Source organism: Cetorhinus maximus, chromosome 8 (genome assembly GCF_964194155.1).
Source record: "Cetorhinus maximus chromosome 8, sCetMax3.hap1.1, whole genome shotgun sequence".
Taxonomy (NCBI): domain Eukaryota; kingdom Metazoa; phylum Chordata; class Chondrichthyes; order Lamniformes; family Cetorhinidae; genus Cetorhinus; species Cetorhinus maximus.
Window position 1 is genome coordinate 118,609,569 of NC_135886.1, and position 26,189 is coordinate 118,635,757.

The 26,189-nt window shown below is 41.9% G+C and overlaps 1 protein-coding gene across 1 annotated transcript in view; it reads right to left on the reverse strand.

Moving 5' to 3' along the window:
• lnx2b (ligand of numb-protein X 2b) overlaps positions 1-26,189 on the reverse strand; it is a 71,549-nt gene that overhangs the window by 35,947 nt on the left and 9,413 nt on the right. Inside the window, exon 2 of the mRNA XM_078547474.1 lies at positions 10,946-11,423. Coding sequence (XP_078403600.1) covers positions 10,946-11,334 — 389 coding nt within the window. The 5' untranslated portion in view covers positions 11,335-11,423. The remainder of the gene's footprint in view (positions 1-10,945; positions 11,424-26,189) is intronic.

Here is a 26,189-nt window from a genome sequence, read left to right on the forward strand (position 1 = left end):
CAATGCTTGTTCTCACCCATAGTCCCTAGTGTGCTCCACAATCTAAGGCTCCAATGAACAGCCACCAGCTCCTCTCACTGAATCCCTCTATAGGTGTGAAGATAGACTTAGTGGTCTACATCCTAGTATTGTTTGTGGATAGCAGCCAGAATAAGTGTATGTGATGGACACATTGGAGAAACAACTAGAAATCTATCGAACCTCCCTCACAAGCAGCATTGTTGATGTCATCTATGAAGTCACTTTGGATCCGTTCCAAAAGAACAAAAAATGGTTTGTATTCAATGAACAAGCATTTCTGCAATCCTGCAAGGAATCATATTGCTGATAGCCAAGGGATATAGCAGTAGTGGAATTAGTTGAATTTAGGGATAATTCTTGGAAAATATGGAACAAGACAAACAAGCCAATTCTTTTCATTGTGTACCTAATCTTCTAATTACTACCCGATTTACAAATGTGCCAAATTTAGGGTTGGCACAAGATGGCCACCCCACCAACACACTGTTGGAGGCCAACCATGGCATTGTTAATCCTGCTAAATGGCTCTGAAGTGCTAGGATGTCAACAAACATAATAGTCAAGTGTAAATATGCACATGGATTATTAGTGTATTGTAAGAAAGGGTAGTATATCAAAATGCTAAGACTTTGAAATGCTTAAATGCATTCTCTAGGAATAGGTTCTGTGGAGTGGCAGATTTGTAGACCATTGTGTAATTAAGAGACTTGGCAAAGACGAAGACAGGATGTTTAGAAATAAGCATCAGAATAAAAAAAGAGTAGCAACTAAAAATTGAAACATGAATGTTCAACCTGAGTGACCAATAAAGGAGTGCGGCTGAACCTGGATTTTTGTTGTTAGCAATGCATCAATATAAAACCGCCTGGCCTCAGTGGAAACAAAGAACTTGGCTGGTCACAGTTCTCGCGGGTTTTAATTTAAACAGTCCAGTTTAAATTAATCTGCTGTGACACAAATATCTTCAAAACTATTACACTGCCAAACTGAAGCAGAAAGCCTGCAATGGTCTCATTGTGTTATGTGGGAAAGCAAGTCTCCTCATTTCAGAAGACACACTCCAGGTGGGAGCACAGCACTCCATTCTCCAGCTACAGAGGAAAAACACTTCAGAGGCAGACTTTAATCCTGACCCTCCATTGCGAAAGGGAGGGGATGGCAGACCTGTGATAGGAGGAGGGGGGGGGGGGGATATTTATAGTACGACAGGAAATGATTACCTTTTAAAAAAATCTTTTGAGCAAAATTTCCCGTCAGTATCTTCTGAACCCCTCTAAGGCACGCAGTTGCAAGCCAGATTGAAAAATCAGTGACGTCGAAACATATTTATTTTCCCAACCGAGCAGCTCAACTCTGCCTATTTGATCACTTCATCAATTATTAACAAGCTGAATGTGTCTACGGAACTTAAACCCGTGATTAAACTCCACGCTGGTTCAGAAACAAGAGCCCGCTATGATAGCATCTAATTTACCAACAGATGTTTTCATTGAAAACGCTATTGTCCTAACACTCCCATTACTGTCTCATAAATACACCAGTCTAAAGGAGGTCGGGTCATTGGAACAAGAGTTGTAGCCAGGAATGCTAGTAACCCAGTCAATCAAAGTCTTGATGGCATGTTTGGCTAAAGTAATATCGACCACACGGGTTCAGTAGCATAGCGATTATTTTACTGAACGAGTGACCCAGTTGACTGGACTAATGATATATAGCAGGAGTTCACATTAAATCTGGCTTGTAAAGCTAGTATTAATAATGGTGACCACACAACCACTGGATTATTATTTTTTTTTAAAAAACACAACAAAAAGGTTCACAAATGCCTTTTAGAGACAGGAACCCAAACTCCTGTTCAAATGTGACTCCAGACCCCCAGCAACCTGATTGATTCCCATCTGCCCTTTGAATTGCCCAAAGAAGCCACTCAGTTCTTCCAATAGCAAAGTATAGCAAAATTATAAAAATGAAAAACACCCAGCATCAAGTTTAGGCATGAATTAGGATATGAAGGGGGCATAAGGAGGCAGGAAAGAGATATAGGTAAGTTAAGTGAGTGGGCAAAGATCTGGCAAATCGAGTACAAATGTGGTAAAATGTGAAATTGACCGTTTTGGCAGAAAGAATAAAAGAGAAGCATATTATTTAAATGGTGAGGATTGCAGAGCTCTGAAATGCAGAGGGATTTGGGTGTCCTAGTGCATGAATCGCAAAAGGTTAGTATGCAGGTACAACGTTAATTAGGAAAGCTAATAGAACGTTATCATTTATTGCAGGGGGTATTGAATATAAAAGCAGGGAGGTTATGCTTCAGTTATACAGAGGACTAGTGAGACTACATCTGGAGTACTGTGTACAGTATTGGTCACCTTATTTAAGGGAGGATGTAAATATGTTGGATGCAATTCAGAGAAGGTTTACCAGGCTAACACCTGGAATGGGTGGGTTGTCTTATGAGGAAAGGTTGGACAGGCTAGGCTTGTATCCACTGGAGTTTAGAAGAGTAAGGGACATCTTGATTGAAACATATGAGGGGTCTTGACAGGGTGGATGTGGAGAGGCTGTTTCCTCTTGTGGGAGAATCTAGAATTAGAGGTCACTGTTTAAAAATAAGGGGCTGCCCATTTAAAACAGAAATGAGGTGAAATTTTTTCTCTCAGAGGGTCATGAGTCTTTGGAACTCTCTTAATGAAAAGGCAGTGGAAGCAGAGTCTTTGAATATTTTTAAGGCAGAGCTAGATAGATTCTTGGTAAGCAAGGGGGTGATAGGTAGGCGGGATTCAGATTTGAGGTTACTATCAGACCAGCCATGATCTTATTGAAAGGCAGAGCAGGCTCGAGGGGGTGAATGGCCTACTCCTTCTCCTTGTTTGTATGTTCGTATGCCCAGCCCAATGAAGACTCATGGCATCAGGACAAACATGACAAACATGAGCAAGGAAACTGATTACCACCTACCACCCATCCTCAGCTGATGAATCAGTGCTCTGCCACGTTGAACACTACTTGGAAGAAGCACTGAGGGCAGCAGGGACAGAGAATGTACTCTGGATGGGAGACTTCTGTATCCAGCACCAAGAGTGGTTCAGTAACACCACTACTGACCAACCTAGGAGAGTCCTAAAGGACAATCCATCAGTATTGTTAAGAGTGACAACCGCACAGTCCTGGTGGAGATGAAGTCCTGCCTTTTCACTGATGATCCCCTCCATGATGTTACATGGCAGTACGACACGCTAAACAGGATAGATTCAGAACAGATCTCACAGTTCAAAACAGGGCATCCACATGAGTCATCAGCAGCAGCAGAATTGTATTTGACCACAATCTATAACTTTGTAGCCCAGCAGATCCCTCACTCCACCATTACCACCAAATCAGCAGATCAATCCTATTCAATGAGGAGTGCAGGAGAGAATGCTATGAGCAGCACCCAGTGTATCACAAAATAAGGACTCCACCCGGGTAAGGCTACATCACAGGCATGCTAAACAGCGGAAGCAGTATGCAATATACAGAGCTAAGCAACTCCACAGCCAAAAGATCAGGTCGAAGCTCTGTGGTGCTGCCACATATAGTTGTGAATGGTAAGGGACAGTTAAACGACTAATCAGAGGAGGAGACTCCACAAATATCCCCATCCTCAGTGATGAAGGAGCAAGCTTTGCCACAAAAGGCTGAAGTATTCACAACCATCTTCAGCCAGTAGTGCCAAGCTGACGATCTATCTCAGCCTCCTTCCGAGGTCCCCTTCATCATAGAAGCCAGTCCCCAACCAAGACAGTTCACTCCATGTGAGATCAAGAAACAGCTGAGCACGCTGGATACAAGAAAGACTGAATACCCTGACAACGTCCCGGCTTCACCATTGATGACAAGTGCTCCGGAACTGCCATGCATCTAGCCAAGTTGTTTCAGTACAACTATAACACTGGCATCCAGTTGACAAAAAATGGATAATTGCCCAGGTGTGTCCTGTCTGCAGAAACGCAGAACAAATCCAATCTGGCCAATAACTACCCCATCAGCAAAGTGATGAAAGGTGTCATTGACAGCAATATCAAGTAGCACTTAAATCACCAACAACCTGCTTCCCAATGCTCAGCTTGGGTTCAGCCAGCACCACTTGGCTCCAGGCTTCATTACAGCCTTGATCTAAATATCGACAAAAGAGCCAAATTCCAAGGCAGGGTAAGAATGTCTGCTCTTGATATCATTGCAGCATTTGACAGACTGTTGCATTAAGGAGACTTAGTAAAATTGAAGTCAATGGGAATCGGGGAAGACTCTCCACTGGCTGGAATCATACCTAGCACAAAGGAAAATGGTTGTGGTAGCTGGAGGCCAATGTTCTCAGCCCCAGGACATCCTTGCGGGAATTCCTCGGGGTAGTGTTCCAAGGCCAACCATCTTCAGCTGTTTTATTAATGACCTTCCCTCTATCCTAATGTCAGGAGCGGGAGTGTTTGTTGATGATTTCAGTGTGTTCAGTTTCATTCGCGACTCCTCAGATACTGAAGCAGTCCATGTGCATATGCAGCAAGACCTGGACAGCATTCAAAAATTGGGCTGATAAGTGGCAAGTAATACATACAAGTGCCAGGCAATGATCATCTCCAACAAGAATGATTCTAACAGCCTCCGCTTGACATTCAACGGCATTATCATTGTTGAATTCCCCACCATCACCATCCTGAGGGTCATCATTGACTTGAAATTTAACTAGACCAGTCAAATAAATAGTGCAGCTACCAGAACAGGGAAGAAGCTGAATATTCTGCACTGACTGATTCACCAAAATTCCCCAAAGCCTTTCCACCATCGTCAAAACACAAGTCAGGAATATGATGGAAGACTCTCCACTTGACTGGACGAGTGTAGCTCCCCAACAACACTCGAGAATCTCAACACCATTCAGGACAAGACTGCTTGATTGGCACCCCACCCACCTGCTTAAACACTCACTCCCTCTACCTCCGATATACCATGCCTGCAGTGCCTACCATCTACAAGTACTGCAGCAATTTGCCAAGTGTGCTTCAACAGCATCTCCCAAACCCGGGACCTCTACTACCTAGAAGGAAAAGAGCAACAGATATATGGGAACACCACCACCTGCAAGTTGTCCCCCACGACACACACCATCCTGACTTGGAATTATATCACTGTTCCTTCATCATTGCTGGGTCAAAAGCTTGCAACTCCCTATGTAGTAGCACCGTGAGAGTACCTACACCACACAGGCTGTAAGCCGATCTAGAAGATGTCTCACCACCACCTTCTCAAAGGCAGTTAGGAGTGGGCAATAAATGCTGACATTGCCAGTGATGCCCACACACAGAATATAATGGCCCAAAATGAGGACACTGATTTTAAAAAGTACATGAGAATAATATTAACAAAGCTAAAAATCCATTTGACAGTTCTCCACTTGCTCACATAATATAACAAGTTATCCCTCAGCAGTGTAATGAATTTATCCAACATGCATCTCAACCACACAGAGCAGAAAGGCCTAGGTTTCTTTTGAAGTTTGTGCTAAATTTGTCAACCTCAGACAGGGTTCAGGACCGTGAGTGAGGAAGAGTTAGTCCGAGGTTCTTACTCCCCATTCTGTTGGAAGTGAGCACCAAGTAAGGGCAAAATCAAACAGGTAATGTTCTTCATCAGTCAACAGATGCCAATACTCGCAGCCAAGGGTCTCATGTGATTAGTAGTCATTTAATAAGATGCCTGGCACCTACGGGATCTGTATCCTGTACGAAATTAATGCTTTGTGAAAAGGAGGGAGAAAGAGGAAGGGGAGAAAATCCATGTATATAATTTACAAAATCACATTATACTTGTATATTATTGATTACATGGCATATGAAAAAATCAATGATACATAAACAGGAACAGAGTAGATCATGGGTTATTAACTATCTGGGTGTGTCCAATTGCTACTTATCTTATTTCAGAATAATTTATTGCATTAGCGACACCAAGTGCTGCAATTCGCAACTGTGTGGTGTAGGTACTCCCACAGTGCTGTTACATAAGGAGTTCTTTAGACAATACAATTTAAGTTGATGAACTACGTGCTTGTAAGAGGGCAATTAGCGTCCCACAAATGAAAGAAATCACTACCTTTCTGTGTTCACTGTTACTACATTGGATTGGTACAAGGTAACATACATACATACAAACATACGAATTAGGAGCAGAAATAGGCTATTCGACCCCTCAAGCCTGCTCTGCAAATCAATAAGATCATGGCTGGTCTGATTGTGGCCTCAATTTCACATTCCGCCTACCACTGATAACCTTTGCTAGTCAAGAATCTGTCTACCTCTACCTTAAAAATATTCATTAACCCTGCCTCCACCATTCTCTGGGGAAGAGAGCTCCAAAGATTCACGACCCTCTGAAGAGAAAATATTTCTTCTCATCTCTGTCTTAAATGGGAGACCCCTTATTTTCAAACCGTGTCCCCTTAAAGTTCCTTTTGGTCTGCCCCAGCAAAGCCCCTGACTCTCCAGCACTCTCAATGCATTGATGTAACACTTCCATCGTCCACGCCAGCCCTCTTGGTGTTCAGTGTGAGTCGGACATTATAATGTAAAATTACTGGTGGTTTTGTGTCACAAATTCAGTCACATAATCATCTGCCTGATTTTTGAACCACAAAGTTTGGTTTTGGGATGGGTTACTTTGTACTTGTGGGGAATAATGCTATTTAGGAAAACATGCCCTCCATCTATATGGAGAATGGAAAGCATGAGTTGGTTTGCTGTAGTACAATAGCTACTAAAAATAGGAACCACAGCTCAACTGTATTGAGATTAGCCAAAGGGAAGTAACATTTCTACTGCCAGAATTATTCCAGTGAATGAAGTACAAGATTCTTATCGCAGGGTATTACCATAGTAAACTACTCAATGAGGTATGAAACACTTTCTTGGTTCCCATTATGCTGTACGAGTTGCAAGATTCCCTCCAGCTGGATTTTAGGAAGTTTTAAAAATACTAAGCTTTGTGTAGTTGATTCTTACTGAATAACTTTCTTTGAAATTTAATTTAAAAAGCAGAGCACTAGATGATGAGAATTCAAGGTGGCAAATTTTGTCCTGGTTTGTCCATGGTGTTCACAGTATTGGCAGAAAGCTTGCATGCTGCTCTTTCAACGGACCACTCAAACTTCTTTTACAATAAATTAACTACAGACACACAACCCTCCTGTCATCTGCTACAGTCCTGATATGAATGTCTGCCATTTGTAATCTGTTTATGTAGTTCGAGCCAGGAAAAGCGATGTTTGGACTAGAGAGTACAGTTCCCTGCATTGTGGAAAACGATTGCCTTATCAGGATGGCAGAAAGCATGGCTCTCTAAGTTTGCTGCTGGATTCAAGTTCCTGGTTTCAGCAAAATTGGTCTCCTAATTTACACAGGGTTCTTTGCTCTTGGCGATCAGAGCCCATCAGTATAATAGAGATCGGTACCAAAAGGAAAATGAGAGTGAAAGAAGTGCACGGAGGCTGTTTGCCTGAGACAGGAGCAGTCTTTAGTGTGTAAAAGTACCCAAGCAAACTACACTAAGGTCATGGTTTGACAAAGATTTTGACCCGTGAAGCCCATAAGAGACAATGGCAGCTTGCATTTTGTTAGCACTCATGTAGAACAACTTGTATTTATATAGCACGTATAATGTGGTAAAAAGTCCCAAGGTGCTTTATGGGAGCGTTATCAAATGAAATGTGATACCAAACCATATATTAGGGAAGGTGACCAAAAGCTTCGAGCAGCTTAAAAAGGAAGGGAGGCAGAGCTTTTTGGGGGGTGGAGGGATGGAATCCCAGAGCTTAGTGCCCTGGCAGCTGAAGGGCCTCCCCCAAAGGGGGAACAATTAAAATTGGGACTGCTCAAGATTTGGAGGAACACAGATCTCAGAGGGTTGTGGAGTTGGTGGAGATTAGAGAAACAGTGGAGGCAAGGTATGCAGGGATTTGAAAACAAGGATGAGAATTTTAAAAATCAAGGCATTGCTCAACTGGGAGCCAATATATCTCAATGAACACAGTGGGGGGTGGGTGAATGGAATTTGGTGCAAGTGAGGACACAGGCAGCAGAGCTTTGAATGACTTCAACTTTATGGAGCGTAGCATGTTGGAGGCTGGCCAGGGGTGCCATTTGAATAATCAAGTCACGGGGTAAAAGGGCACGAATGAGGCTTTCAACAGCAGATGAGATGAGTGGAGGTGGGGCAGCGACAGGCGTTGTTACAGAGATAGAAATGGCGGTCTTGGTGATGGCTCAGGTGTGTGGTTGAAAGCTCATCCTGGGGTCAAATATAACACCAAGGTTGCAAGCAATTTGCTTCCGCCTCGGCCAGTTACCAGGGAGAGGGATAGAAAGAGTGGCAAGGGAATGGTGTTTGTGGCAGTGACCATTAACAATGCAAGAGGATATTTTAGTGCTTTACATTGAGGACAAAGCAGTGGATGCACACAAGAGAAAACAGGAGCAATGGAGATGGTTAGGGCTAAAGATTCAGTCAGTGAAATTGATTTTAATAGCAAGGAGGGAAGGAGCAAAAGCAAGATATTAGGCAGAGTGTTCCAGAGGACAAGAATAGTGACTAAACGAACAACCCATGACAGCGGACTGAAAGGCAAGAAATAGACTGACATTGAGAGGAGCAAAGGGTGCACAGGGACCTACAGCTGGACGACTAGAGTTGGGGTGGTGGTTGAGAGACCACAGAGTGATCAAGAATGGATACATGCTCATTTGAATCCACATTGCCAAAACTGTCAATCCTCCTTAGTGGAAAATAATGGATTTCACTATACAAAAACATGTAACCAAAATGATTAATGGGACATTAGCCTTTATCTCAAAGGAGTTGGAATGCAGTAGAGAGGAACTGATGCTTCAGTTGTTCAAAGCATTGGCCAGACCTCAGAAATGTAGGCCTTGGAGGGATAAATAGGGTTAAGTTGAAGAAATGAACTTGGCTTGTATTCCCTTGAGTTTAAAAGTTAGAGGCATGACCTAACGGAGGCATTTAAAATGATTAAAGGATTCGATAGGATAGATACAGAGAACCTATTTCCTCTAGTCGGGGAATCCAGACCAAGCAGCAAAATCTTAAAAATTGAAGCAAAATACTGCGGATGCTGGAAATCTGAAACAAATATAAAAATAGCTGGAAAAACTCAGGAGGTCTGGCAGCATCTGCGGAGAGGAATACAGTTAACGTTTTGAGTCCATATGACTCTTCATCAGAACTGAGGAAATTCCTCAGTTCTGATGAAGAGTCATATGGACTCGAAACATTAACGGTATTCCTCTCCGCAGATGCTGTCAGACCTGCTGAGTTTTTCCAGCTATTTTAATTTAATTTTTATTTTTTTCTTAAAAATTGAAGCTAGGCTAATTCAGAGTGAAATCAGGAAGCTCTTTTTCAAACAAAGGGTAGTGGAAATCTGGAACTCTCTTTTCCCCAAAAGGCTTTAGATTCTGGATCAAATGAAATTTAAGATTGAGAATGATATATTTTTGTTGGGTAAGGGCATACAGGAATATGGAGAAAAGCTGGAGTCAAGGTAGAGATTAGTCATCATCTAACTGAAGGACAGAATAGGCTATAGGGGCCTGTTCTTATGTTCCAAGCTTAAGCTAAAACACCCACTTTGTAAAGCATATATACTGTTATGGTTGATAATGAATTATACATTTAAATTCAGTTGCAGAGCTTTGTCTCTGTAGCTAAACTAGCACTAGTTGAATTCTGGAAAACCAATATTCACGAGCCTATTCCTGGTGTTTACACTACTACATCTGGCTCTATTCGCAGAATTGTAGAATGCATATCCTGGTCTACCACTGGGACAATGCAGCCAGAGTGAGGAACTTAATTGCTAGGAACCAGTTCACTGGGAAGTCTCCCAGAATCCTTACTAAACAAGTGCTGGTATAAAAATAGTTTATAACTTACTGCATGGTGCACTCATTGTTTTTGCCAATCTCTACTAAAGGCACCAACACTTGATGGGATATGATTCCAAGGTTGCCAGCACACCTCTAGTCACTCAATCACCACCACCTTCTCAAGGACAACTAGGGATGGGCAATAAATGCATGGCCCACATCCCATGAATAAACAATTTTTAAAAATCAAGTGGTTAGTCAAGGAAGTAAGTGATAACAGCATACTTGACCATTACAGGTATTACTGTCATAATAAACCCTCACCTACCATCCATGTGTGAATGCCCCAGCAGCAATCAGAAGCTTAAGCTATGAACATGGAGACCATATGCAGTGCTCAAATGCTTCCCCAAATGAGATGAGTTAACTCAATGCAGAGAAAATCCAAGCTGAGAGCTTCTGCTTGGTATGACTTACTGTTAAAAATGTTAGTACCTTTACTCACTGAGCCATCGGGGAGCTGATTACAGAAAAGAGAAGTTATTGCATTTTTAAATTGCCCTTATTATAGGGAATATCATGGAATGTCTTAGAGACATGAAGAAAATAATGGATGCCAAGCCAAAGGAGAGATTACTGGAGTGGCGGAAGACATCAGAAGTTCAGTCAAGAAGTTGGGCTTTAAATGAGGAGAAACAGTGGCATTTAGGCAGGGAATCCCATCTTTGTGTTGCATATGGACACAAATTACTGTTCAGTTTGTCTATGTAAATGCATTTCAAAAGCACTTTGGCAGTGAAACACTTTGGGATGACCCAAGGATATGAAATGATGCTATATAAATAGTAGCTTGGCATTTCTCAATTAGATTTCATATTTTACAGATTGTTTGGGGGCATTGAAAATTCTGAATTTCAGTGCTAATTCCTGCTTTAGTTAGCTAGGTAATGACAAAATACCTACAATGATATATTTTTCTCCCCACTGAAACTGGACCGCACACCGCTTACCTATTCTGGAGATGAGGGTCCAGCTCACAGCGTTGCATCACCTTCCCACAGTCCAATCGAAAAGGGCAGAAAACAATCAACTTATCAAGCAGGTTCCGCACCAGAAGGCTGGATTTCCGACAGTGCTGGAAGTGAAGCCTCTTACGATCCATTGGGCAGAAATCCTGCTCTTGCAGGAAATTCTCCAGGCACTTGAAGCAAAATGTATGGCCGCATGGGGTGTCCAGAGGCTGCAGCAAAGGCTGGAGGCAAATGTGACAAACTAGTTCATCGTCCACTTCATCCTGATAATCGTACAAGTGGTTCTCTAGCACCATGTGAGTCTGGCCACACTCCCAACACAATTCATTCACAGTTGTGTTTGCGTCTTCAATATTGGGGTCGCTCATGATGTCCACACTGTACTAAGAGCTTCTCAATGAGTTGCAGATTTCTTCTGGGCACTTTCAGTCAGCGCTTGTCAGTGGCTATTCCTTGACTGTAGCAGAAAGGTAATTTTGAAAAAGAAAAGGCATTAATCAAACATAAATATTTACTTTTACAACAAAGGCAAAATATTACAGATGTTGGAAATCTGAAATAAACACTGAAAATGCTGGAAATACTCAGCAGGTCTGACAGCATCTGTAGATAGAAACAGCATTAACGTTTCAGGTTGTGGCTTTTCATAATTTATTATAAACAAATAACCAAGATCATTAGCCAATGTGTCATTTTAATACTTCAGGGTAAAGGTTCAGGTTCAACTGGACAAGAATTACTGGCATTTTTAACGAGTCTGGCAAGTTACTTGTCAGTTTACATTCTCCTCACCAAAATGACTTTTTCAAAGTATCCGTACATGTCTATAATGGGTACACCCTTTACTCAAGTGTCATGTTCAAAATAGCAGTCACGCGACATACAAGCTTTTCCTATACTTGTTGTTTTCATGAAATGGTCACAACGCATTGAACATAATTGAATGACCGATCAATCAGTTGATGTTTTGGAAAGGTGGGATTAATGGTGGAATAGTGGTTATGGTACTGGACTAGTAATCCAGAAACCTGGACTGAAGATCTGGAGTCATGAGTTCAAATCCCAGCATGGCAGTCAATTAAATAAATCTGGAATTAAAAACTGGTATCAATGATGGTGACCACTCCACTTTCTCCTTCAGGTAGCATGCTCTAAGGGGGTATTGGTAACCATGGACTCCCATTGGATTGATCCATGATTATGCTTGGTAAAGTAGTGCAGTGGTTTTCCACTGCCTTCTGCATTATGGCTGACCAGGAAACCCTCCCGCTCTTACTGTCTACCATCAGGTGTATTGGAAGGATTTACATGCTAATAATCAACCTGTTTGGCCACGTTATGAATGCACCTTCTATGGCCATCAACTCCTGAAGTAGGATTTGAACCCAGAGCTTCTGACCCAGAGGTAGGGATGCTACCACTGTACCACAAGACCTCCTTGTATAAACCCACATGGTTCACTAATGTCCTTACCTGGTCTGGGATATATGAGAGTCCAAACCCACAGCAATGTGATTCACTCAAAATTCCCCTCTCAATGGCAAGCAAGCCACCCAGTTGTACCAAAACACTGCAAAAGGCTTTCATAAGAATGACATTGGAAGAAACTCCTTGGCATCAGTTTCAGATACAGCAAAGGCACAACCAGTCCAATCCATCCTGCAAAGTCTTCCACAATAACATCTATGACTTGAGGGAGCTGTTCCACAGACTAGCCAAGCAGTAGCCTGACAGTCATACTCTCAGAATCATACTTTACAACCAACGCCCCTGTCTCCTCCATCGCCATCCCTTGCTCACCAGCAGGTCAGATCCACCAGAGGTGGTGACACAGTGGTATACAGCCAGAAGGAATGGCCTCAGGAGTCCTCAGCATTGACTCTGGACTCCAAGAAGTCTGATGGAATCAGGTCAAACATGGGCAAGGAAATCTTCCGCTGATTATCATCTAAGTCCAACCCCCACCCCCTGCCTCCCTGAGCTGATCGTCGGTACCCCTCCATATTGAATGCCAATTAGAAGCACTAAGAGTAACAACAGTACAGAATGTATTCTGGTTGGGGGCTTACCATCAACGAGTGGCCTGCTAGTGCCACTACTGATTGAGCTGGCTGATTTCAACTGCCAAACAGGGCCTGTGGCAGGTGGTGAAAGAACCTACTTGAGGAAGAAAGTTACTTGACCTCATCCTCGTCAATCTACCTGTTACAGAGGCATCTAGCCATGACAGTATTAGTGGTACTGACAAACAAAGTCCTTCTGGAGAGATGAAGTCCCGTCTTCACACTGAGGATATCTCCCATTGTGTTGTGTGGTACTACCACAGTACCAGAGGTAGGCAGTGGTATAGTGGTATTGTCATTGGTCAAGTTGTCCAGAAGACCCAAGATAATGCTATGGGGATAAGGGCTCAAATCCCACCAAGGCAGATGGTGAAAATTTGAATACAGTAAAAATCTGGAATTAAAAGACTACGGGCAGAATTTTACGACAGCGGGATTTTACATTCCTGCTGTCGTCAATGGGATTTATAATGGCTCGACGCATTTTACGGCCCCATCCCCGCCGAAACGGGGCTGTAAAATCCTGCCCTATGAAACCATTGCCGATTGTCATGTGGTTCACTAACCACTCCCCGGCCTGGCCTACATGTGACTCCAGACTCACAGCAATGTGGTTGACCTCTGAACAAGGGCAACGCCAACATCCCATGAACGAATAGAAAAAAAGCAACATTTCACCACAATTGGTAACCTTGTGACCCATTTTATCCCTCACTCTACCAATACCATCACGGCTAGGACCAACCATGAGTCGCAGCCAACATACCTAAAATTGACGTGCCAGTCTAGTGAAGCTACAGAACAGGACTACACACATGCTAAACAGGGAAGCAGCATTCCATTGACAAAGCTAGGCAATTCTACAACCTATGGATCAGATCAAAGCTATGTAATCCTGTCACATCCAGTTGGGAATGGCGGTAGACTATTAAACAACTAATGGGAAGAGAAGGAGCTTCCATGAGTGTGATGGTGGAGCCCAGTGCATCAGTGCAAAAGACAAAGCTGGTGCATTTACAAACATTTTCAGCCAGAAGTGCTAAGTGAACGATCCATCTCAGCCTCCTCCCAAGGTTTCCAGTATCATAGATGCCAGTCTTCAGCCAATTCAATTCATTCCGCTTGATATCAAGAAATGGCTGAGAGCACTGAACACAGCAAAGGCTAACAGCCCTGACAACATCCAGCTGCAGTGCTGAAGACTTGTCCTCCAGAACTAGCTGCGCTCCTTGCCAAATTGTTTTCAGTACATCTACAGCACTGGCACATGCCTCACAAAGTGGAAAATTACCCAGGTATATCCTGTCCACAAAAAGGACAAACCCAATCCGAACAATTATAACCCCACCAGCCTAATCCCACTCATCAGCAAAGTGATGGGGGTTATCAACAATGATATCAGGTGGCACTTTCTCACCAATAACCCATTTAGCAATGGTCAGTTTGTTTTCCGCCTGAACCACTCAGCTCCAAATTTCATTACAGCCTTGGTCCAAACATGGGCAAAAGAGTGGAGTTCCACAAATGAGGGAAAGAGACTCCCCCTTGACAGCGAGGCAGTATTTGACTAAAGTGAAGTCAATGATAATCAAAGGGAAAACTCTCACTGGTTGTAGTCATACGGAACACAAAGGAAAATGGCTGTGGTTGTTGGAGGCCAATCAGTTCAGCCCCGGTGTTCCCCAGGGTAGAGTCTAAGGCTCAGTAATAGAAACATAGAAAATAGGAGGAGTTGGTCATTCAGCCCTTCGAACCTGCTCTGCCATTCAATGTGAGCATGGCTGATCCTCTGTCTCAACACTATACTCCCGCTCTCTCCCCATACCCCTTGCTGCCTTTAGAGTCCAGAAATCTATCTATTTCCTTCTTAAATATATTCAGTGCCTTGGCCTCCACAGCCTTCTTATGTAGCGAATTCCACAGGCTCACCACCCCCGAGAAAAGTTTTTCCTCATCTTAGACCTAAATGGTCTACCCCATATCCTGCGACTGTGATCCCTTGTTCTCGGCCCCCCAGCCAGAGGAACTATCATCCCTACATCCAGTCTCTGCATCCCTGTCAGAATTTTATGTTTCAATGAGATCTCCTCTCATTCTTCTAAACTCCAGTGAATACAGGCTTAGTCGGCCCAATCTCTCCTTATACGACAATCCTGCCATCCCAGGAATCAGTCTGGTGAACCTTCGCTGCACTCCTCAATGGCAAGTATACCCAGGTGTGGTCTCACCAAGGCCTTGTACAGCTGCAGTAAGACATCCTTGCTCCTCTCGCAATGAAGGTCAACATACCATTTGCCTTCTTAATTGCTTGCTGCACCTGCATGCTTGCTGTGATTGGAGTACAAGGACACCCAGGTCCCTTCATACACCATTGCTCAAACTACCACCATTTAAATAATACTCTGCTATTCTGTTTTTCCCACCAAAGTGGATAACTTCACAGTCAGCCACATTACACTGCATCTGCCAAGTATTTGCCCACTCACTCAACCTGCCTAAATGCATTGAAGCCTCTTAACACCCTCTTCATCACTCACATTCCCACTAAGTTTCATTTTGTCAGCAAACTTGAAAATTTTACTTTTGGTTCCCTCATCCAAATCATTGATATATATTGTGAATGGCTGGGGCTCAAGCACTGATCCCTGCGGTACCCCACCAGTCACTGCCTATCACTCCGAAAAAAGACCTATTTATTCCTACTCTCCATTTCCTATCTGCTAACCAATTCACAATCCATGCCAATATATTACCCCCAATCCCATGTGCTTCAAGTTTACACACTAACCTCCTAATAACCTAATCAAAAGCCTTCTGAAAATTCAAATGCACCACATCCACTGGTTCTCCCTTATCTATTCTGCTAGTTACATCCACAAGAAACTCCAGTAGGTTTGTCAAATATGATTTCCCTTTCATAAATCCATGTTTACTTTGTCTAATCCTGTTGACCTTTAACCTCTTCATCAATGACCTTCTTGCCATCATATGGTCAGAAGTGGGGAAGTTCGCTAATGATTGCAGTGTTCAGTTTCATTAACAACTCCTCAGTTAATGAAGTAGTCCACGCCAATATCCAGCAAGGCATGGATAATATTCAGGCTTGAGCTCATAAATGGTAACATTCGCATCACACAAGTGCCAGACAATGACCAACTCCAACAGAACAGAATCTAACCATCGCCCTTTGACATTCAATAGCATTACCATCACTGAATCCCCCATCAACAACACCCTGGGAGGTTACCATTGACCAAAAACGTAACTGGACCAGCTATAGAAATTATGTGGCCAAAACAGCAAGTCAGAGATCGCCATTCCACCTCCAAGTTACACGTGACTTGGAAATATTATCACTGTTGCTTAATCATCGCTGGGTCAAAGTTTTGGATCTCCCTACCTAACAGCACAATGGGAGCAGGTTCCCCACATGGACTGCAGCAGTTTAAGGCAGTAGCTCACCATCACCTTCTCAAGAACAATTAGGAATGAGCAATAAAATTTTGGGCTTGCCAGTGATGTACACGTCCTACGAATCAATAAAGAAAAAATGGTACTCACTACCTACAAGTAAAGGAGCATTTTATATTAATACTAGAACATAGGAAAAGCAATTAAAAAAACAGAGACCCAGCAACTACAAAGAATGCTTTAATTTTACTTTACTAAAGTACTGTCAGTTCCTGTTCGACTTTATTTTTTTTCATGCCTCCCTGGCTCAGCACATTTACATTGGAAGTTGCTCATTGTTGGAAGCACAGATCTTAATGTGGCAACGAGGAAGATTTGGCAGGGTATTCATTAATAGAATATAGAATCTTACAGCACATCTCTTTTGACAGCGCTCTCCAATTAGTTCCACATCCCTGCTCTTCCTCCATAGCCCTGCAGATTTTCCTTTTTCTCTATTGAATTTGCGTCCACCACCCTTTCTGACAATACACTCCAGATCATAACTCAGTTTTTTAAAAATTTGCCATCTCCTCTTTGGCTCTTTTGCCAATTATCTTAAATCTGTATCCTCTAATACTGACCCCCATGCCAATGTAAACAGTTTCTCTTTATTTACTCCATCAAAATCCTTCATATTTCAATGCCTATTAATTCTCTACTTAGCTTTCTCTTCTTTAAGGAGAATGTCACACCTTTTCTACTCTCCATATAATTTAAATTCCTCATCCCTGTGACACAAAGGTTTAAATGCCAGCTTCACTCAAAGAAAACATTCTCCAGTTTATTTTTGATACAATGGTTGCAACACTTGTTTGTCTTAGATGTTTGAAGCAAGAGAGTCAAGCCTTTCAGTTCAAATACAAACATCTTGCAGGATTGGTTTTTTGAGATTTTGACAAAAGTTTATTTGACAGGTAATGAAATCACCAAGTAACTCAAAGTAACAAAGAGGCAAACTGCATATACAGAAGCTCTGTGCAAAGGAACGTATTAGGACATCAGGGGTGAAGATTCAACTCTAAATATATTTGACAATGCTAAAGTTTCTGCAAAAATCCACTGTTTTAGGGTTTTTAAATAAATTACATACCATATTATATTTACTATATTCTAGTATATGGCAGCAACATGATGCATGCACCATTGAAAACACATCAACAATTTTTAAATACCTGGAGGTTTTTTTTGTTACAGTGAGATAAATAAGCCTATAGGGGATTCACCAGAACAGTTGATTATATCTGTTTGTAGTCCAGGGTAAGCTTTATGTTGAGTCAAGTGTAAGTACGTCAGGCAAAAAATAAACAATGATGTCAGACAGAAATGCATGTAAGTCAGGGTCTTGGACAGTAATCTGGGAATTGACATATTAAAGATGCACAATGTTCATGTCCACTATCTAATGTGGGAGCCCATGATGCAAACCACATATGGGCAAGTGAGATAGTGATCCCAGCAGCAGCAACTATCACCTTAAGGTCCTATTCACCTGGAAAAAAAATAAAAGACCACATAGGTTTCAATAAATATAGAAAATCTTGCAACTATCTCCTGGGAAAAAAAATAAATAAATTGTTGTTTTCTTGACCCATTTCAATGATTTTTTTTCAGAGCTGGAAATGGAGTACGTGAAGCTAACCATGATGAGACTATTGTTTTTTTAATTCCATTTTAACTGAATGATCTATTTTATGACAGTCATTGAAAATGTGAAGCTCATTCTGGTTCAGCTAGATCACTGCTTAGATTCTTTCATTAAACAGGGATCGGTTGAACAATTCTGCCCATTTAGAGAAGACTCTAAATATTCGCCTTGTTCATTAAGTAGTGGGTTCAATTAACTCATTGCATCAGTACCTCTTCTTTTCCATGACATCAAATCAATGAGACTGCTCATCTTTCTTAGTGTGCGCATCCTTGCACAACCTACAGGTTTTAAACCGAAGTTTGGACCACCAACAACTAATTCCTGATTTACCTCACTGTGACTCATACTCTTTCCAACTTTGCTGGGATCCTGTACTGCAGGCCATGGCCTGTTCCTTTGGTGTTTCTCAATTTGTCACCTCTGACAAATGCACCTTTATATGTTACACTTATATTCAACCACCCGAAAGGTCTTTGATCAGGCCTGTTCACCTATGAACCAAACTGAGGCATCATTAGCTCTGCTCGGTGGAGGCCAGTACCCTTCTAGCTGCTTTCATTCCTTTGCCGATGCACGCACTTCATTAAAGTAACAGTCGCCCACACCATTACTAACTTGGGAGGGGAATAAGAAGCATAGTACCTTGCTTTCAAGCTGCTAAGTATCTGTTAGTAACACACTTTGACAATATAATCTTTAGCTCTGGTGAACCTCCAACAAAATCCAATTCTGTGCATACTGCTGGTTATATGGTTACAAGACGTAAAACAATCCAAAAGTCCAAATTACAAGTGGATCAAACATTGCTATTATCTGTCTCAAGCTTCCTCAATTGTCTTGCTCTGTAGTCGCCCATTCTGTTCCAGACACTAAGATGCTTCCAAGCTTACCAGAAGAAAGCAAGCCATTAGAAATTATGGAACTCTGGCTGCATGTAGCATGCAGTAAAAACGATCCTTTTGACTTGTACAACACAGCATGGACTCACCCAATGACTGGGCTGGTAAAAGATTTTCTAAGTGGGGATCTGATCCGTACAGCCCAGGAACGCCCAAGTTGGATCTCTGGTTTCTGCTCAGTGATCAGCCAGGATGTCAGTATGAGTTCTAAAATTAGCCTCAGCACCTCAACAATCAGGTTTTTGAGAAATCAGTCAGTCAATGATTCCATTCCTGATCCAGTGATCCCTCTGGAACGCACATGTTTGAACATAATGCCAAGATAGGGTCAAGCTCAGCTGTGATGATCCCCACAATCAAGTAGTTTGTCAGCAACCAGTGACCAGGTTCAGACCTGACAACTGGTCAAGGTACTCAGTGCTCTCAGTAACAGCACCTTCAGGGAGAAGAGAAAAATCAGGGGTGGGAAATAAATTACACAATACTCTAAAAATGGGGCAGTATCTACTCTGTTCTAAAGCACTGAACTGAACATAAGGAGAGCTGAAACCAGCTTTGGGCTAAGTCCAGACTACACAAAATAGTAACATTAGTAAAGTGGCACTTTGTTTCATTATCACAGCGTTCTACAGATAAATTGCTTTAAAATTCCTTCTCACATCAGGCTGTATGCCAGTTGTACTGGAAACTTACTGTTGTTTCAGTATGTGCTGTGTCCTTTACAGCCTATTGTAAGGCAGGCAGCAGGTGATTTTGTATTTTTATTTTGTGGTATCAATTTTCTTTTTTTAAATGGCCATTTCCTTGAGAGGACCTAATTTGTCCATGGCAACAATGACCATTATATGTAACTGATTGCACAATCAGACCTTGACAGTAAGTTGAAAGGGAAGCAGCTGTTCTAAAAAGAATGGTCTTCATTGAATCATAGAATGGCTATAGCACAGAAAGAGGCCATTCTGCCCTTTGTGTCCATGTCAGCTCTCTGCATGAGGCACTCAGCTAGTCCCACTCCCCTGCCTTTTCCCCATAGCCCTGCAAATTTTCTCTCCCTGCAGGTGCTTATCCAATTCCCTCTTGAATGCTACAATTGAATCTGCGTCCATCACACTCTTAGGCAGTGCATTCTAGATCCTAACCAGTTGCTGTGTAAAAAAACCTTTTCCTCAGGTCACCTTTGGTTCTTTCATCAATCACTTTAAATTGGTGCCCTCTGGTTCTCTACCCTTCTGCCAATGGGAACAGTTCCTCTGTCAACTCTGTCCAGATTCCTCATGATTTTGAGCACCTCTATCAAGTCTCCTCTTAGCTTTCACTTCTCTAAGGAGAATAACCCCAGCTCTCCAATCTACCCATGTAACTAAAGTCTCTCATCTCTGGAACCGTTCTTGTAAATCTATTCTGCACCCTCTCCAAAGCCTTCATATCCTTCCTAAAATGTATGGTGCCCAGAATTGAACAAAATAATGAAGTAGAGCCAGTGCTTTACAAAGGTTCATAACTTTCTTGCAGTCCTACTCCAAGCTTCTATCTATAAAGACCAGGATCATGAATATCTTATTGACCACATTCTCTACCTGCCCTGCCACCTTCAATGAATTGTGCACATATACCTCCAGGTCCCTCTGTTCTGCATCCCTTTTAGAATTGTATCTTCTACTTTCTTTTTTCCTCTCCTCTTTCTTCCTACCAAAATGTATCACTTCACAATTCTCTTCCTTAAATTTCATCTGCCACATGTCCACCCATACCACCAGCACCATGTCCTCTTGAAGTCCAACACTATCCTTCTCACAACTCACTGTACTTCAAAATTTGCAGATGACACAAAACTTGGAAGTAATGACCTGAATGTTAACGGGCTTCTGTTATCCCAACAGATGTTGTCTGACCTGCTAAATATTTCCAGCTGTTCTGTTTCATTGTCCTAAAGTGAGTTTTATTTGTTCTTTCAATGCCTTTGTTCAGACTCGAATTTGGTTGTTAGAACAGCATATTTCATAAAGTAGTTTATAATGTCAGCTGAGTTTCAGTGATACCACTCTTGCCTGATTCAGGTGTTTGCCCCACTCCAGAGATTTGAGCACATAATGCTGGGCTAACATTTCAGTACAGTACTCCACAAGTGCCACACTGGAGCAGGTGCCATCGTTTGGATGGGACGTTAAACCTGTCCTCTCGGGGTCGACATAAAAAAAATCCCAATACACTATTCGAAGGATAGCAGACATGTTCTCTCTAACCTTCTCTGGAGTGTTCATTTATCCAACATCCAACATCGCTGAAACAGGTTATTTGGTCATTTGTTTAATTATTACTTGCAAATTTGCTGTAGTGCTTCCTTCATTGCAACAGTAACTACACTTCAAACATAGAATATTCCAAAGCTAATAAAGTGAGGTTGTGAAAAGGTACAATATAAATGAAGCCAATTTCTTTTTAGTTTATCTGGATTGATAGACAGTGGAACAGACTAATGTAATGTTTCTTATTGCTGACCCATTATTAGAAATGGAGATGGGAAGCATTGAACATTTTATTAACATCTTATCTAATGAGGTGTGAAATATGATGAATTTTGTTTATTTGTTTATAAAGGGTTGCTCCCTCTGCTAGATATAGCAGTATTTTATTAATTACATTTACGTGCTCTCAACGTAGTCAGTAGCAGGTAAGAATCAGCTCAAAATGACCCAAAACGTGGTTTTACTTGCATTAAATTGTCAATTTCAAGAGAGGGCACAGGATAGGTAATTTGATAGAAATCAAAGTAGAAACTGTATGCCTTTGGATAAGGCTTCTTGCCAGAGGGGAAAGCAGAGGATATCTTGAATCTGGCTGTATTATTTCTGACCCAAGAGTACTTCATGATAAAACTGGATGCAAAAAAGATGTGTTCCATAGTACAGCATATAAACCCCTGACACTGAGCACAAAACCGCAATACATACATGAAAAAAAAACTTGCTTCAAAATACAGTGGTGAGTATAACAAGCGCAGTAGATGAACATCGCATTTAAGTGTGATATTTCCATCACCAGCCATCCTTAGGTCAGACAGTCACATTTAAGCTGCATTCCACACCATAGGCCATCCCAACAGAATTGATTAACATTGGTCATTTAAATATTCAGCTTGCATTTCCACTCCACCCCCCCACCGTGATGTTCCAGACTGTGACACTGGCCAAACAATAGGTCTCGAAACATCAGTGTTATACAGTTTTGGCAGTTACAATACCCAGTATTGTGTGTGTCATCATTACTGTAATTTAATGTGCTATTCAGTTCTCTGGATTTTCACTTGATGCTTTCTGCTATGGAAATAAGAAAGCAGAAGAAAATCAGTCGCTATATTTAGATCAGATTTCTCGAAATTAACTACGCCTTGTGTAATCAGAGCTATGCCAGGAATCCTTGAGGGCAAAGTGTCCATCAGTAGTACAGAACCATTTCATAACACAACAAAACAAGGGGAAATGTTGATAATACTGAAAAATAGGATGAGCACTTGAATTACTTATGACTTAGGAGCAGTCTCTCAACAGTCCAAAATTTGTTTGTCAAATCCAAGTTCTCTGTTTTTTGGTCTAAGCATCAAAGTGGCATTGGTTTCTACCTAGCGTTCAAGTTAGCAAGGGATAAAAGTAGTAATAGGTGTTTGAATGGCCGACTGACTTGCATTAATGCAGCAGCTTATATTTCTCAAACATCTCAAAATACTTCAAAACAATAGATTAGCTTTTGAAGTTCAATGGCGGCTTTGTAGATGTTTTGAAGGGAGGGAAGAAAATTAGCAAGAGAAAGGAAAATCTATAACTATAGACCATCAGGGATTCAATATCCGCACAGCCATCAACAGACTCTTAGGGGAGAATTTTCTCCCTGTCGGGTGGGCCGGTCGGGAGCGGGGCCAACCGCCGCCCGTGATTGGCTGCACACCGCCATTTTATGTGGGCAGGCCAATTAAGGCCCGCCTAGTGTGACGTATGCCCGGTGGCGCTCAGCGCTACCTGCGCAGGCGGGGAGAGGAGGGAGAGTGAGGGCCTGCGCTCTTTTGCGCACGTGCAGAAACCTCCCTGAGGCACGGAGCTGCCTCAGAGAGATCAACTTCAGTTTTAAAGTTTACAATAAAGGAAGTTGATAATCATTTACAAATGTCCCCTCATGTGATAGTGTCACATGAGCTGGGACATGTTTATGAAATGTTTGAAAAATTATTAATTTAATAAACCCTTCATGAAACCTCATCCAGCCCGTGGACGAGATTTCACAAAAAAATGCGAAGGCCGCCTGGGCTCTTCGCCTGCCAACTTTAAGATTGGACGGGCAGCCCTGTCCGATTGGTTAATTAGATTATTAATGGCCTTAACAGGCCTTTGACAGTTCGGCAGGTGCGCAGCCAACTCCGGTGCGCACCCACCGAATGAAAGATCGGAATAACGCGTGGTGACGTCAGGACGCACGCCCGATGTCACCGTGTGTCATTTTAGGCATCGGCGTGCGGGGACAGAAAATTTTGGCCTTAGGGAAATTTACAAAAAACTGTGAAACATAGGCTGTGGCAGGAATCACAATCCCTCTCACTGGACTGCAGAAAATATAGTTTTCGGGTTAAAGGGAGGAGGTGGTTTGAAACGCAACCATCACTTAATTTCTATCAGAAGTAGGATCTCAGTGCCTCTTGACCAGGGTAAGGAAATTCAGCCAGTATTAGTATTCCAATTCACTATCCAGTCATTCCCCACTAAAGTGTGCCTTAGGTTGGAACAGAATTGAGCTCAGCTGTCATATTCCCTTTAGATAAAAAGCTTAGTGACATTCACTGTTTGAACTCATCTAAAGAATGACCACTAGAGCACGGGTGTAGGGAGCTTGAAACCTTAGTCCAGTGAGAGTCAGGACTCATTCGTTGCATGAGCAAAGTAAGATTCTAAATATCTTTTGTGAAATCATCATGACAGTTTCATTTGCATTTCGCTTATCTGCAATTCATCTAGGTTACTCATGTGTGTGTTTCACACACTGATATTGGGGCTTAAAAGGAGCTCATAATGTATGCAAGGAATCTTTGTAAATTTGATCTCTAGTCTAAGCGTGATACTTTTAAATGGATGTTTTGATTTTAATCTGAAAATAATCCAGCAACAAATGTCACAAAAGGCCAATTGTTCCATTAGCTCCAAGAATAAGGGACCTATAGCAAGCAACCTCTGTGCGTAGCTATCGTAAGAATACCTTTTATCAGAAAGGACACACCTGTCACTATACAAAGTTGTCAAACAACCCTGCCCATTCTGTATAGGAACTGCCTTCACCAGGGTCTGTATTTGAAAGTAGCTGTGAGCCAGCTCTGCTATAGGCTCCATTTCAAAAAGAGAGGCTTGGCAGCAAGTTAACTTGTTTTCCATTTCATCATCCAGCTGTTATACGCCTGTTGGCTCCATGCAAATCAGCATGAACCAACTGAGAACATGGAAGGAGATCTGCCCACTGCTCCCTGCTTTATTTACATTACCATGTCTTGTTCCTTCATTTAACAATGAATAGAATCCCCAAACGTTCGGACGTTTACCTACAAGGAATGCAGAGAAAGGGCAGTGCAGCAGCTATTAGATGTTACGATTAATCATTTAACAGAGTGTGCTGTGATTTGCCTGCTGAATCATGGCGAAGAGAACACCATGTGATAACAGACATGTATCGTTCATATTTCAATTACAATCTTCTGAAAGTTAATCTGAAACATGTCTTTGCATACTGATGGTAGGCAAACAAACTGTCGCTGGTGTTAATGGAGCTTTGTATTTGGTTTCAGTTGCCACTTTCTTTTTGGCACGGAAGTAAAATAAATTCAACGCTCCAATGCATCACCTCACTGGAGTTATTTACTCCAGCAGAGGTCGGCTTACTCACCAGACCAGGGAATGAAGTTGGGATCTTCCTTGTTTGCCTGGCCCAGTAACACACAAGGCTATTACTAATGGAGTAATCAGGACAGGCCGTGGTCATTCCTTTTACAAGTTTGTGATCTCCAGAGCAACATGGCACACCAGTCTATCAGTACTTTTTCCAAAGAATCAAAGGTGCAGCATGGGACCACTGATAAAATCTCACATTCTGCAACAATAAACTAGGAACACTGAACTCTTAATGAACACCTTCAAAACAATGGTAAAATAAATACAGGCTTACAAAAAAAAACTTTGAAATTCTGTCTATTTAGCCCATTGTCAACTTATTCTCTCTGCTTCTAAGACTACTGCTCTCCCCCTTCCCTATTTTCTGTCATACGCTCTCCTTCCCCCATGTTATTTATCTTTCAAAATTTCTTCATCCCTGCTCTCACTTCATTCCTGGATTTATTTTTCATCTAAGTTTCTTCACGACCTTGCTGCTATCCTATTCCACGACTCACATGCTTTCCTTCACCACCACTATTGACATTGCAGACTCCACAAAAATAAGTAACACGTGACCAAGTTGACTTTTTGTTAAATGTTTAAAAATAAAATTCAAAAAGTTAACATGAGAATGTTTATACACAAATTATAGGTCTTAGTATGATGCCAGTTGTGATGCATTCATAGTATACAAATACCTCTCTACATTCCAGCTTTCAAACCCTAACAGTGAAACAATTGCCTTTACGGTTAATCGGATGGTTTTAACAGAAACTAGGAAGAGGCAGCAAAAACAGTGATAAACTAGCCAAGCCAAGTGTCTAAAGCCCGTTTCTGCTAAGCATGTAATGAAGCAGTTTTCATACATTTCATCTCGATGGACTTTCCTCAAACATTGGGAAGCAACTAGAACAAAAGTTGCTTAAAGCTTGTCCAAGCGACAGCCTGTTCTCTTTCAACTGTTTTGGAAAAGACTGAATTTTCTTTTTCCTCTGATAACGTCCTCAGTAATGAGAAGGCGCCCTACAAAAAAAAAGTGGAGCTTCATTACACGTACATTTTATTACATCCAAGGGACGGGAGCAACAGAGCTTAAGCTACAAGTCTATACTGAGTTTGCAGACCTCGGCTATAGTATTAAAACTGACCCAAGTTGCCCCACAAGGGGGTTAAAAATCATGAGCTGGAGACCCCACTCTTAACTGCCAACCAATGAGTCCTGCTGGAATATGCACATGAACATCAAATGAGGGCACA